The sequence below is a fragment of the Pelobates fuscus genome, chromosome 2, assembly GCF_036172605.1.
Source record: "Pelobates fuscus isolate aPelFus1 chromosome 2, aPelFus1.pri, whole genome shotgun sequence".
In the NCBI taxonomy this organism is placed as follows: Eukaryota; Metazoa; Chordata; class Amphibia; order Anura; family Pelobatidae; genus Pelobates; species Pelobates fuscus.
The window spans coordinates 77,449,602-77,464,597 of NC_086318.1; the positions used below are offsets into that span (position 1 = coordinate 77,449,602).

Here is a 14,996-nt window from a genome sequence, read left to right on the forward strand (position 1 = left end):
CACAGATATCATATAGTGTATGTAGTGATGGCAGGTTCAGTACCTGTGAATGGGAGAAACCAAGGGGGTCACCGACATCACTACAAGCAGCTCTCTGACAGCTATCGTCCCCATTAACGGACTGTATTAATGTGACCACGGTCTCATCTTTCCACGTCCTGTGAGTCTGCAGTAAGCGGTGCCAGCCATTCAGATTGCCCTCAGTAAAGATGGCGGAATCCCAGCAGGCATTTAGCCTCCTACGGTGAGCAACAGCCTCAGCGAACGCAATGAGCTCCTCCCCGGCGAGCCCTTCCTCAGTAAACATGGCATTCCCCGGGCAGGCCACGCCCACTCCTGGCTCTCCGCAGTCCTGAGAATGGGCTCTGCCAGGAATGGATACCGCGAGCGGCTGGTCCTGGCGGTGGATGTGGGCAGCACTGTCCTGCGGTGCCATGTGTACAACCCGGCGGGCCAGATCGTGGGCAGCGCTGAGGATAAGGTAAAGGGGGTGACCGGAACCCTAATATTGTGTGATGGGGGGGACACATACATTATATTATCTGGGTGTACACCACTGGTAATACAGTGTGCCTGGGGGTGCTGAGACTGGCTTTCCAGGTGACACCTGCTATAGCAACATGTGATGGAAAACAGGTGGGCACAGACACTAACCTGCCCAGGTAACAGGAACTTACCTGTATGGCAGTGTGAATGCGGTATAATGATGGGATAGGGGCACAGACACTAACCTGCCCAGGTAACAGGAACTTACCTGTATGGCAGTGTGAATGCGGTATAATGATGGGATAGGGGCACAGACACTAACCTGCCCAGGTAACAGGAACTTACCTGTATGGCAGTGTGAATGCGGTATAATGATGGGATAGGGGCACAGACACTAACCTGCCCAGGTAACAGGAACTTACCTGTATGGCAGTGTGAATGCAGTATAATGATGGGATAGGAGCACAGAGACTAACCTGCCCAGGTAACAGGAACTTACCTGTATGGCAGTGTGAATGCGGTATAATGATGGGATAGGAGCACAGAGACTAACCTGCCCAGGTAACAGGAACTTACCTGTATGGCAGTGTGAATGCGGAAAGAATTGCACCTATCAGGCAAAATAGTTGAAAAATAATCTCTAACACTGCTTTACCTGCATAGTTGTTTTGACGTGCAATTCCCTTTGACAATTCTCCACAATTCTCATTTTGGTTACTAAACCCCATAAGGGCACAGTTTAATGATAGGGGAATTACAGAAAGTCACCTGCCTAAATACCTAATACAAAGTAGACAGGATGCTGAGCGTGTTAACTGGATCAGGTGACAGTATCGCTAATGGGGAAATAGAATGAACACCTTCCTGATTTTTTGCTAATATATGCATTGATGAGATATATTTGCTAATATATGCATTGATGCATTAATTTCCAATTTTAGACCAAAGTAGTCTTGTTAGAAAAATTCTCCAAGTCAGTTGTGTTTACATTTCGGTCTAAGATTTGATAGTCACATTGCATTCCAGATATATCATACTTCATAATCCTTCTTATAATGTGGAGTAAGGTGTGTCCAGGTAATAACCAGGTAACATGATATGAACAATTAATAGACCGGTGGATAAAATGACAGAGCACTGTTGGATTACAGGGACTGATTGGACAAGGTGTCTGGTGCTCGAATGGCCAGATTGTATGAATAATGTGTAATGAAAAGTAGTAGGCTAAGTGCAGATGGTGATCTGACTGGGGCAGAAGTGCAAAGAACGAACCGGACCCTCCAGTAATCCAGAGAGGCTTATTAGTGGAATGGTTTTTTTTTTTTTTATTTCCTGGTTGTAGGAGTGAACACTGATTTTAAACTCTGGACCTTGTACATTTACTAGTGACCAGACACTTGATCAAAGCCTAACTGATAGTGATTGTTACTTGCTGACATGTTGGTCCGGGAGGTAAATCCACGTCACATACACTATACAGCATTTGATTTTAACAGAACTGGTGTTACTGTATAGCAGAGCTACAAATTGACTTTCTGGGAATTCAAAGTGAATTTTACATTTTATTCCAGAATTGCCCAAATATTTTCCTGATCAGCAATATTCTCAGTTAGGTTATTTGGTCTGAAATTTGAAATCAACTTTTGACTTCTTGACAATTCACACTTTGGTAAATAACCCTTTTTGATTTATTAAATAGTCTGTAAATTGTCTGGTAATCAGTAGGTAGTTCTCCATCTGTGAGGTAATAATGGGACATAATGATCTGCAGTCGTTTGTGTCCGTGGCATGTGGAGCATTATGAAGTTATATTCCCACAACAGTCGGAAAGCTAGCTACCTACCTGATACTCTGTGATTTGTAAAAAGTACATTTTAATCAGGTACTTGACAAAATCAAGATGTGAACAAAGCCTGACACAAGCAAACTCACAATCTAAGATTTTAGGTCATTAAAGGAACACTGCATTGAAAATGTATATATTGTAATAATTTGGTAGATACCGCAAAGAAAACATACAGGTATTTTTTTTTCTGTATGTTTTTCTTTGGAGTGTGTGGTGGAGGTTATATCTAAAATAGCTTGCAAAAGCTGCAAACCTGCTGTCTGCATCATTTGCAAGCTCTCCCCTTTTTCATCAGGGAATACTCCAATCACAGACTTCTAATTGATCATTGGTTTTCTTTGCCTCTTATTGAGTTATATTACTGTACAACTCATTGAGAAGGGGGGAAGCAGGAGCCTGCTAGGTGAGGAACTGACCTAAAAGTAAGAAAACCTCTATGGCTGTCTGACGGGAGGCGTTTCTGTCCCTAGTTATAAAAGTACCGATTTCTGTTGCAATCGTCCTTTTTGCCAGCCAAAGTGCTTCATGTTTGGCACAATTAATTTGGTACAATTTCATTTCAATTCAGAAAGGTATGTTTGTTTTCTTCAATTTAAAGGATAACTATCATCTGAATTGCTTCAATGTATTTTTGCTAAATTTCGTAGATCAGGCCTTCAATAAGAAATTAACACTTTTAATTGAGTTTTTTAGATTTTTTATTTTATTTTTAATATATAGCAGGAAAATATGCTTTCTTCAGTGAGTTTAATTGCACAATTTATAGAAAATCTAAGGTTAAGTTTTCATTCTGGCAATGAGAGGAGAATCTGATCGCCTTAGCCAAGTAAGAGCGCCAAGAACAGTCCCCTCCATTGTCCCCAGCTATTATACTGGTCGCTTTTTGTGTATGATTGTTGTTTGGCATGTTCTGATGAAATCTGAGCTTCTTCCTTGCCATACAAAGCTATGTGTTCTGCCCAAAATCACATGTCACTTTGAACTTGAATGCACCCCTTTTAGAGAGGTCATTGTCATCTGACACCAAAGGGGATTTCAATTTATGTTTTTTTTTTTTGTTTTGTTTTTTTCTTACCCTAAGGCATGTTCCCGGTTGAATTTATTTTATATCTCCGAGTGCCCGTGGCATTTGGGTTGCCTTACAACAGATGTGTGCAGATCCAATGTCCAAGCTGCAGAGGCTCACACGTTGTAGTAAATCTTAATTTCAGTGCATACTGTATCTTTTCGAGAGCATGTTTTTTACGTGGTTTTTTTTTTGTGCTATGCTGAATAACCTTGATTATTTTTTTTTCTTTTCTAAAGCAGTATTTGTACACAGAGATAATGCTGCCTTGAATCTAATCACTGTTTTATAAATGGCAATTAATTTCCCTCCGCCCCTTGTCAGCTCATAGGGAGCAATATGAAGCCAGGTAGTGGTGTGAGAAATTCTGAGTAGATAATAGCACTGATAGCCCTGAGTCTAGAGAACTTTACCCCCTCTCTTCCGATGATTTGCCAGCCGTAAGAGGCCATTATGTGTGGTGAAGGTGAAGAGGCAATATTCTGTGTGTTTTTTCTAGCAGGCATTGTGGTGTGTGTGTGTATTAGAACCTCACCCACCTTGCAAAATATTCTTTGCTTGTGACTTCCAGGAATCAAGTTCCCCCTACTGCCTATAAATCGTTATGTAGCAATACTATAATGAAATGTAAAGACTGCCGTGCAAGTCAGATGATGCCCCCTTCCTATGGAGCTGTATTATCTGCGTGTTTCCAATCAACCACTTTTTTGGTTCCAATTTATTTCTGTGTAAAGTGCATTCCTTCAAAATATCCAATAAAAAGTATCTGATTCACTGAACCAATTATCTGCCAAACACACTTAAACTGCTTCAAAATACAGAGAAAAATATATTTATACACAATTCAATATATTTAAAGTGTCAGTTTCACATAAAGTCCTTAAAACTAAAGTGCCAACATAAAACACAAAATTTGTTGGAAAGGTATACGAAACGTCAACTTATAAATTAAATGTATCTAAATCAATCACTTTGATTAAAAATATAAGTAATACCATTATCAAAGATTTTAAGTAGAAATATAATTTCACTTGGACAACAAGGAGTAACAGTTTCAGCCCAGATAGAGAATACGATGGAAATAAATGTTCTTAAGCCCATTAAGATATACCAACAAGTCTTTAAAAGAATGGTGACTATTAGAATCTTCCTAGACAGGCAGGATCAATACAATAAATGCTTACATTATCCCAAAATGGTCCTACTTGTTCAGGATGTTACCATTTAGAATGCCAGAGAGTTGGTTACGAATGATACAATCTAGCTTCCAGGCATATATGTGGAATGGTAAAATCCACAGAATGTGCTCTATGGTTCTGTCGGTGAGATATAAACAAGGGGGTTTAAATTATCCAGATATAAAACTATATTATTCTGCCCACATGATTGGACATGCATATGAGTTACAAGCCAATACTTCAAAAAATGAAATGTGGTATATAATGGAATCAGAAGCAGTAGGAATAGACATACTTGAATTCTATCTATGGTTTAACAGCGGTAAAAAAGATACGGATCAAATATACAGTACAATAAATAATTAATGTTACACAAATAGATGTTGGATCAGCGCTATGTGATCAAATGGAAGCTAAAATGGATATAAAGCTGCAACCTATTGATATGAGGTTCCCTCACATACCCTCAATGAAAACGGCAAGACAAAGGATTGGAAATAGGTCGCGCTGCAGTAACAATGTATAGTGGTAATATACTCACATATATTATTATATATTGTACTCACATAAAATGTAAAAGGCAAGAAGATGAATTAAAAATAGTCCTAATACTTAGTAAACTTCTATAGGGTCCAGTTGACCTGTAGAGACTTGGATATGTAATGAGTCCAATAGGGTACTGGATCTTCAAGTACTGGAGTAGTCTTGACTCAGTTTTGGATATGTGGATATAAAAAGACAAAAAGTACTCCAATGGTGCAGACTGCGAGGTGACAGGTAAAAAAAAATATATACACAATAGGGAGGTAATCCACTCACATATTTGGGAGCATGGACTAGCTCAAGTATTTCTGGCATTCAGTGGCGTAGATCCCCCACTGGTAGGATATAGGTGTTGATGATCTGAAGAGCTCCTCAGTGTTTAGAGAGATATAAAAGCCAAATATAGTGCTCACTGGATATATTATAAAACAGGTAAATAGTGAAGAATTGGAATACTCACATTTGCATGAACAGGATATACTGCTCAATATGATAGCGTGGGTGGTACTATCCCCACCTAGGATTCTTGGGCAGATGTACGCTCCAGTATTATAAGTGACCAGGTGTAAAATCAATAAATAAAATAATAAAAAAGGTATATGGCAAATATGTGGTTTAAACAAAGCCAATATTCCTTTATTAATAATATTAATATGTAAAGTTTAAAAAACAGCCAAAATGCGTTCCGCCACACAGGGCTTTATCAACTGGCAATAAGAAAACAACCTGGTACATAGATGCTTATATAGGCTTAATAAACATATGCTAATGCAAATTTTGGCGCCAAAATGATGTAATTGGTATAATACTGTCAGGATCGGGACAGGGATCCAACACGCAGAGTACAAACAGTAGCCAGATACGTATACCGGACCTTAGAATGGCCGGACTAACGTAAGTAGTACAGTAAAGAATGGTCAAAGAAAAGCCGAGGTCGAGGGTAACAGAAGACAGGTAAGCGAGAGACAAGCCGAATCAAGGGTAACAGAGATAAGCAGAGTAAGGTAAACAAGCCGGGTCAAAACCAAAAGGGATAATAGAATACACAAGCACTGAGTGACTAGAACAAGCTAGAACCACGACAGGGCAATGAGCTAATGAAAGAAGCTCTGTTAAATACCCTGTTCAGAGCAGTAGCCACGCCTCCGAGGCTTCCTGATTGGTCCTGCAGCAATTGAGTGACCGGTCGTTCCGGAGGAGTGTCCTGATGACAACTTCCTGCCTAGATGCTGTAAAAGGCAGTCACTCCCTCGCGGCCGGCCTTGCATGACCGGATAGACCGTGGGGAAGGGAGCCATCAGGCCGTCTGGATGAAGGAACCGCTAAGTCTCTACCTCTTTCGGAGGTAGAGACCACAGGTACCCTGACAGTACCCCCCCTCTCAGATACGCCCACCGGGCGGAATACACCAGGGCGAGAAGGGCATCGAGAGGGAAACGCCCTGCGGAGACGGGGAGCATGCACCTCCTCCTGAGGTACCCAACTTCTCTCCTCAGGACCATAACCCTTCCAATCGACCAGATATTGCAGTTTCCCCCGGGAGATTCGAGAATCAACGATGGAATTGACCTCATACTCCTCCTGACCCTCCACCTGAACTGAGCGGGGAGGGGCGATCGTGGAGGAGAACCTGTTACATATTAATGGTTTTAGCAAGGAAACATGAAATGAATTCGGAATGCTTCAGGCATTAGGCAACGCTAAACGATACGCAACTGGGTTAATTTGAGACAGTACCCTGTAAGGTCCAATATATCGAGGAGCAAACTTCATGGACGGCACTTTTAACCGAATGTTTCTAGTACTTAACCATACTCTATCGCCTGGAACAAACACCGGTGCTGCCCTTCTACGTTTGTCAGCGTGTTTTTTAACCAGCGTAGAATTGTGCAGAAGGATTTGTCGAGTTTGATCCCACAACTCTCTTAAATTGGCAACATGAACATCCACCGACGGTATCCCTTGAGAAGAAGACTCCGAAGGAAGGATGGAAGGATGAAAGCCATAATTCAAGAAAAAAGGGCTAGAATGCGTAGAATCACAAATGAGATTGTTATGTGCAAACTCCGCCCAAGGAATCAAACCGACCCAATCGTCCTGGTGTTCTGAAACGAAACAACGTAAATATTGTTCAACTTTTTGGTTAGTGCGTTCAGCAGCTCCATTGGACTGAGGATGATAGGCAGAGGAGAAATTCAATTTGATGCCTAGTTGGGAGCAGAATGATCTCCAAAAACGGGAAACAAAATGGGAGCCTCTGTCAGAGACAATCTGGGAAGGTATCCCATGCAAACGGAAAATCTCCCTGGCGAATATCTCCGCTAATTCGGGCGAAGATGGGAGTTTAGGTAAGGGAATGAAGTGAGCCATTTTAGTAAATCTGTCTACCACAGTGAGGATGACAGTCTGCTTTTTAGAGATAGGCAAATCAACAATGAAGTCCATTGCCAGGCAGGACCAAGGCTTTTCAGGAACCTCTAAAGGGTGTAGAAATCCGCATGGGAGCGAATGGGGTAGCTTGGTCTTGGTACAAACTTCACATGCCCCGATGAATTCTTTAATATCCTTGCGTAAGTCAGGCCACCAAAAATCTTTAGAGACCAGCGCATAAGTCTTGCGGATGCCAGGATGCCCAGCCACCTTACTGTTATGGAGACAGCGTAGCACCTCCAGTTGGAGAGCGGCAGGAACGAAGTGTCGATCCCCAGGGGTCTGTTTAGGTGCCAAATGCTGAAACTTCATGATCTCAGAAAGCAATGGAGAGTGAATCCTGAGATTCGTGTTCGCGATGATATTCCCCTTAGGAACTATGGAGGACAGAAGTGGTTCAGTTATAGTGGATGGTTCATATTGACGAGACAATGCATCGGCTTTAGAGTTCTTAGAACCAGGTCTATACGTAAGTACATAATTAAAGTGAGTGAGGAACAAGGCCCAGCGAGCCTGCCTGGCGGACAAGCGCTTCGCCTCCCCAATATAAGACAAGTTCTTATGATCCGTTAGAATAGTAACAGGGTGTAGTGTCCCTTCCAGTAAATGTCTCCACTCCTTTAAAGCCTTAATGACCGCTAACAATTCCCTCTCCCCGATGTCATATCTGCTCTCAGGCCCAGAATTTTTTTTAGAGAAGAAACCACAAGGGTGTAACGGTTTATCCACCCCTAACCTTTGAGACAGAATAGCCCCAACTCCTGTCTCAGAAGCATCGACCTCGAGCAAGAAAGGCAGAGTCGTATCAGGATGAACTAGAATGGGAGCTGAGGCAAAAAGTTCCTTTAGAGTTTTGAAAGCACAAAGAGCTTCCTCAGACCAGAACTTAGTATCAGCCCCTTGTTTGGTCATATTGGTAATAGGCGCAATGATAGAGGAGTAACCCTTAATGAAGCGCCTATAGTAGTTGGAAAACCCAATAAACCTTTGGATAGCCTTGAGTCCTTTGGGCAAAGGCCAGTCTAAAATAGATTGGAGTTTACCAGGATCCATTTTAAAACCTTCCCCAGAAATCACGTACCCCAGGAAGTCTACCTGAGCCTGATCAAAACTGCACTTCTCCAATTTGCAGTATAGACCATGTTGCAGAAGTTTGTGTAACACCTTTCTGACCTGTCTATGGTGAGTCTCAATCTCCTTAGAGTGTATTAGTATGTCGTCCAGGTTATCAATAACACAATCATGCTGAAACTCCCTAAGTACCTCATTAATCAAATCTTGAAATACTGCAGGAGCATTGCATAGTCCAAATGGCATAACAGTGTATTCGTAATGGCCATACCGGGTATTGAATGCCGTCATCCACTCGTGACCTTGCTGGATTCTCACCAAATTGTAAGCTCCTCTGAGATCTAACTTGGTGAAGATTTTGGAGCCCTTAAGATGATCAAATAACTCGGTAATCAGTGGGATAGGATAGGCATTTCTGACAGTTATATCATTCAAGCCTCGGTAATCTATACAAGGTCTCAGCGTGCCATCCTTTTTCTTAATGAAAAAGAACCCAGCCCCGGCCGGAGAAGAAGACCTCCTAATGAATCCCTTTTCTAAATTCTCCCGAATATACTCCTCTAGAACCAAGTTTTCCTGAACAGACAAGGGATATACATGACCCCTCGGAGGCATAGTCCCGGGTAGAAGCTTAATTTTACAATCAAATGACCTGTGGGGCGGTAAAGAATCGGCATTCTTCTTGTCAAATACTGCCTTTAAGTCCAGGTAAAGGTCTGGTATCTGTCCTTCTGTGGACTGAGTAGGATTCTCCGGTATGTTAATGTTAGCTAATGGAGAAACCTTGCCTAAACACCTCTCCTGGCAGCCCTGGCCCCACGAGAGTATCTCCCCTAACTCCCAATCGATAATAGGGTTATGTTTCTTCAACCATGGGTTCCCCAGAACTATGGGAACGGAAGGGGACGAAATCAGCAAAAGAGATAAATTCTCCACGTGTAGGATACCAACATTTAAATTAATGGGTACGGTCTCACGAAAGATAACAGGGTCTAGTAGTGGTCTACCATCTATGGCCTCAACGGCCAAGGGTGTCTCCCTTAGCTGGGATGGGAAATTGTTTTTAATAGCAAAGGCTTGGTCTATAAAATTCTCAGCAGCACCGGAATCTATCAAAGCCATAGCCCTGACTACTTCCTTCTCCCAAGTTAAGGAAACTGGTAGCAGAAGCCTGTGATCTTTATAATTAGGAGTAGAGGACAAAATAGAAACACCCAAGGCCTGTCCTCTAGAGAGACTTAGGTGCGAGCGTTTCCCGGACGGTTAGAACAGTTCGAGAGTAAATGCCCTTTGGCTCCACAATACATACACAGACCCTCTCTTCTCCTGTACTGTCTTTCCTCCTCAGAGAGGCGGGTATACCCTATCTGCATAGGTTCAGGAAGCAAAGATACTGTGGAGTCAGGACTTGGAAAAGCGGGGGCTAACCTAAAAGAAGGTCTCCGATTCCTCTCTCGAGTGTTCTGTCTCTCTCTTAAACGTTCATCTATCCGAGAGATGAACGAAATTAAGTCCTCTAAATTCTCAGGGAGTTCTCTAGTAGCAACCTCATCAAGGATTACATCAGATAGGCCATTCAAAAATACATCCATATATGCCTGCTCATTCCACTTGAATTCTGACGCCAGAGACCTGAACTCTAGTGCATAATCCACAAGTGTTCGGTTCTCCTGTCTCAGGCGCAACAGTAATCTGGCTGCATTCACCTTTCTACCTGGAGGGTCAAATGTTCTTCTAAAAGCAGCTACAAATGCATTATAGTTATACACCAATGGGTTTTCGTTTTCCCATAATGGGTTGGCCCATCTCAGAGCCTTCTCAATAAGTAGGGTGATAATAAATCCTACCTTAGCCCTATCTGTAGGATAGGAGCGAGGTTGCAATTCAAAGTGGATACTAATTTGATTTTAAAAAACCACGACACTTCTCAGGAGCCCCGCCATAGCGTACTGGGCGGGTAATGCGAGAAGAAGCACCCACTGTGGCTACCTCTAGACCTGAACCGACAGGAGAAATAGGGGTATTATGTATCTCCTCTGGTGGGTTATTGGCACGAGATAAAAGTGCCTGTAGCGCAAGCGCCATCTGATCCATTCTATGATCCATGGCTTCAAACCTAGGATCATGAGAAGCAAGCTGACTGTTTGTACTTGCAGGATCCATTGGCCCTGTCGTAATGTCAGGATCGGGACAGGGATCCAACACGCAGAGTACAAACAGTAGCCAGATACGTATACCGGACCTTAGAATGGCCGGACTAACGTAAGTAGTACAGTAAAGAATGGTCAAAGACAAGCCGAGGTCGAGGGTAACAGAAGACAGGTAAACGAGAGACAAGCCGAATCAAGGGTAACAGAGATAAGCAGAGTAAGGTAAACAAGCCTTGTCAAAACCAAAAGGGATAATAGAATACACAAGCACTGAGTGACTAGAACAAGCTAGAACCACGACAGGGCAATGAGCTAATGAAAGAAGCTCTGTTAAATACCCTGTTCAGAGCAGTAGCCACGCCTCCGAGGCTTCCTGATTGGTCCTGCAGCAATTGAGTGACAGGTCGTTCCGGAGGAGTGTCCTGATGACAACTTCCTGCCTAGATGCTGTAAAAGGCAGTCACTCCCTCGCGGCCGGCCTTGCATGACCGGATAGACCATGGGGAAGGGAGCCATCAGGCCATCTGGATGAAGGAACAGCTAAGTCTATAACTCTTCCGGAGGTAGAGACCACAGGTACCCTGACAAATACATTAGAACAGTACGAAACATAAATGTAAAGGGAACAGAGTATTAAGAGGACAAAGTAAATTGTTTTACTCTATTTTATTTTTAAAAACGAGTGTTAACTTATAAAAACTTATAAAAAAGGAAAGAGAGAAACCTAATCACTTGATCGCGATCTACCGCGATCACGTGGTATGCCCCAATGGACTTTGGGAAATGTATGCTGAGCCGAGGTCGGCATGGATAGACATGCCCTCCTCTGACGTCAGTAAACAGGGCGGTGTGATAGTACGTATCTACACGGCACCCTGATTGGATTCGTTAGCGGCAAAGTGCTGAAAAACAATAAGGGAGGCTTATACTCTAAACAGCAAAGTGCTTTGGGAAGTGGAGTCCGCGGGTGGAACGCTCCCAGAAATGGATGCGTTCCACTCGATAGTCACCTCCCCCAGCATCCAGTGTAACCATAGTAAACAGTTAAAGAACAAATATACACACATGATGATTTACCTAAATCCTGAATGTGATTCTTACAAAATAGATTAATAAATACTTTAAAAGAAAACGGAAAAGACTTATAATGGACATGAGATACTTTTTCAATAAAATACTTTTTTTGAAAAATACAGGGGGATAAATAAAAATACAGAATGGGTAAAAATTGTATTTTATATAAAACAAGTGTAGAAGAAAACTTATACTTAATTTCATAATGTCACATGGAAATATTAACCCAAATGGGATACGTAGTGAGAGGAAATGTATCCTACCTTTTAGAGCCAAATGGGAAATTCACCTTGGATTATTAGACCATGTTATGCATCTTGATAAAAACAAAAGAATATGTGAGAAGATGACAGGAGACATGACAAAAAAAAAAAAATTAATTACATTTTTTTTTTTTTATTTAAAAAAAAAAATTAAAACATTTTTTAAATAAAAATATTTAAAAATTAAAAAATTAATTATTTATATATTTATAAAAAGTTAAAAAGATCAAATTCAGTCCTTGTGGAGAGAGAGTTTTAAGTTGGAAGACCCAGTACATTTCCCTTTTCCCTAGAATTTGTGTCATATCTCCGCCTCTCCACGGAACAGTAACTTGTTCTATCCCGGTAACCTTTAAAAATCTCGGATCTTTATTGTGTGCTAAAAAGTTTTTTGAAACTGAATGATTATCGTACCCTCTTCCAATATTTAGACAGTGTTCCGCCAGTCTGGTTTTTAGGCATCTTTTAGTCATGCCTATGTATTGGAGTCCACATGGGCATTCTAACAAATAAATAACATTTGAAACAAGAAACAGAAAGGTATTTTTTTTTTGTCTAGGCCAAAAGGCTTTTTTAAGTGTAACAAATGCATTGTGTGTAGAACTACAAACCCAACTACCAACTCCAAAACCACTAATTTTTCCTCCACAATGACAAAAGCTTCATACCCAATTAAAGATTTTATTGGCTGCAATACCAAAAAAGTTAAATATTTGTTAGAATGCCCATGTGGACTCCAATACATAGGCATGACTAAAAGATACCTAGAAACCAGACTGGCGGAACACTGTCGAAATATTAGAAGAGGGTACGATAATCATTCAGTTTCAAAACACTTTTTAGCACACAATAAAGACCCGAGATTTTTAAAGGTTACCGGGATAGAACAAGTTACTGTTCCGTGGAGAGGCGGAGATGTGACAAAAATTCTAGGGAAAAGGGAAATGTACTGGGTCTTCCAACTTAAAACCCTCTCTCCACAAGGACTTAATGCTGAATTTGATCTTTTTAACTTTTTATAAATATATAAATAATAATAAAAAAAGTATTTTTAATTTAATTTTTTTTTTGAATTTTTAAAAAATAAATGTTTTCATTAAAAATGTTAATTAATTTTTATTTATTTTTTTGTCATGTCTCCTGTCATCTTCTCACATATTCTTTTGTTTTTATCAAGATGCATAACATGGTATAATAATCCAAGGGGAATTTCCTATTTGGCTCTAAAAGGTAGGATACATTTCCTCTCACTACGTATCCCATTTGGGTTAATATTTCCATGTGACATTATGAAATTAAGTATACGTTTTCTTCTACACTTGTTTTATATAAAATAAAATTTTTACCCATTCTGTATTTTTATTTATCCCCCTGTATTTTTTAAAAAAAAGTATTTTATGAAAAAGTATCTCATGTCCATTATAAGTCTTTTCCGTTTTCTTTTAAAGTATTTATTAATCTATTTTGTAAGAATCATATTCAGGATTTAGGTAAATCACCATGTTTGTATATTTGTTCTTTAACTGTTTACTATGGTTACACTGGATGCTGGGGGAGGTGACTATTGAGTGGAACGCATCCATTTCTGGGAGCGTTCCACCCGCGGACTCCACTTCCCAAAGCACTTTGCTGTTTAGAGTATAAGCCTCCCTTATTGTTTTTCAGCACTTTGCCGCTAACAAATCCAATCAGGGCGCCGTGTAGATAGTACTATCACACCGCCCTGTTTACTGACGTCAGAGGAGGGCATGTCTATCCATGCCGACCTCGGCTCAGCATACATTTCCCAAAGTCCATTGGGGCATACCACGTAATCGCGGTAGATCGCGATCACGTGATTAGGTTTCTCTCTTTCCTTTTTTATAAGTTTTTATAAGTTAACACTCGTTTTTAAAAATAAAATAGAGTAAAACAATTTACTTTGTCCTCTTAATACTCTGTTCCCATTACATTTATGTTTTGTACTGTTCTAATGTATTATACCAATGACGTCATTTTGGCGCCAAAATTTGAATTAGCAAATGTTTATTAAGCCTATATAAGCATCTATGTACCAGGTTGTTTTCTTATTGCCAGTTGATAAAGCCCTGTGTGGCGGAACGCGTTTTGGCTGTTTTTTAAACTTTACATTTTAATATTATTAATAAAGGAATATTGGCTTTGTTTAAACCACATATTTGACATATACCTTTTTTATTATTTTATTTATTGATTTTACACCTGGTCACTTATAATACTGGAGCGTACATCTGCCCAAGAATCCTAGGTGGGGATAGTACCACCCACGCTATCATATTGAGCAGTATATCCTGCTCATGCAAATGTGAGTATTCCATTTCTTCACTATTTACCTGTTTTATAATATATAGTGAGCACTATATTTGGCTTTTATCTCTCTACACACTGAGGAGCTCTTCAGATCATCAACAACTATATCCTACCAGTGGGCGATCGACGCCACTGAATGCCAGAAATACTTGAGCTAGTCCATGCTCCCAAATAGGTGAGTGGATTACCTCCCTATTGTGTATATATTTTTTTACCCGTCACCTCGCAGTCTGCACCATTGGAGTACTTTTTGTCTTTTTATATCCACATATCCAAAACTGAGTCAAGACTACTCCAGTACTTGAAGATCCAGTACCCTATTGGACTCATTACATATCCAAGTCTCTACAGGTCAACTGGACCCTATAGAAGTTTACTAAGTATTGGGACTATTTTTAATTCATCTTCTTGCCTTTTACATTTTATGTGAGTACAATATATAATAATATATGTGAGTATATTACCACTATACATTGCTACTGCAGCGCGACCTATTTCCAATCTTTTGTCAAATAATTAATGTTAGCCCAGACAATTCAAGCTTGGGATGTTTTATAAAAA

General features: G+C 40.6%; 1 protein-coding gene across 1 annotated transcript in view; it reads left to right on the top strand.

The window, feature by feature from the left end:
- The first annotated feature begins 247 nt into the window (after positions 1 to 247).
- GK5 (glycerol kinase 5) overlaps positions 248 to 14,996 on the top strand; it is a 59,712-nt gene continuing 44,963 nt past the window's right edge. The window contains exon 1 of the mRNA XM_063442275.1: positions 248 to 481. Coding sequence (XP_063298345.1) covers positions 359 to 481 — 123 coding nt within the window. The 5' untranslated portion in view covers positions 248 to 358. The remainder of the gene's footprint in view (positions 482 to 14,996) is intronic.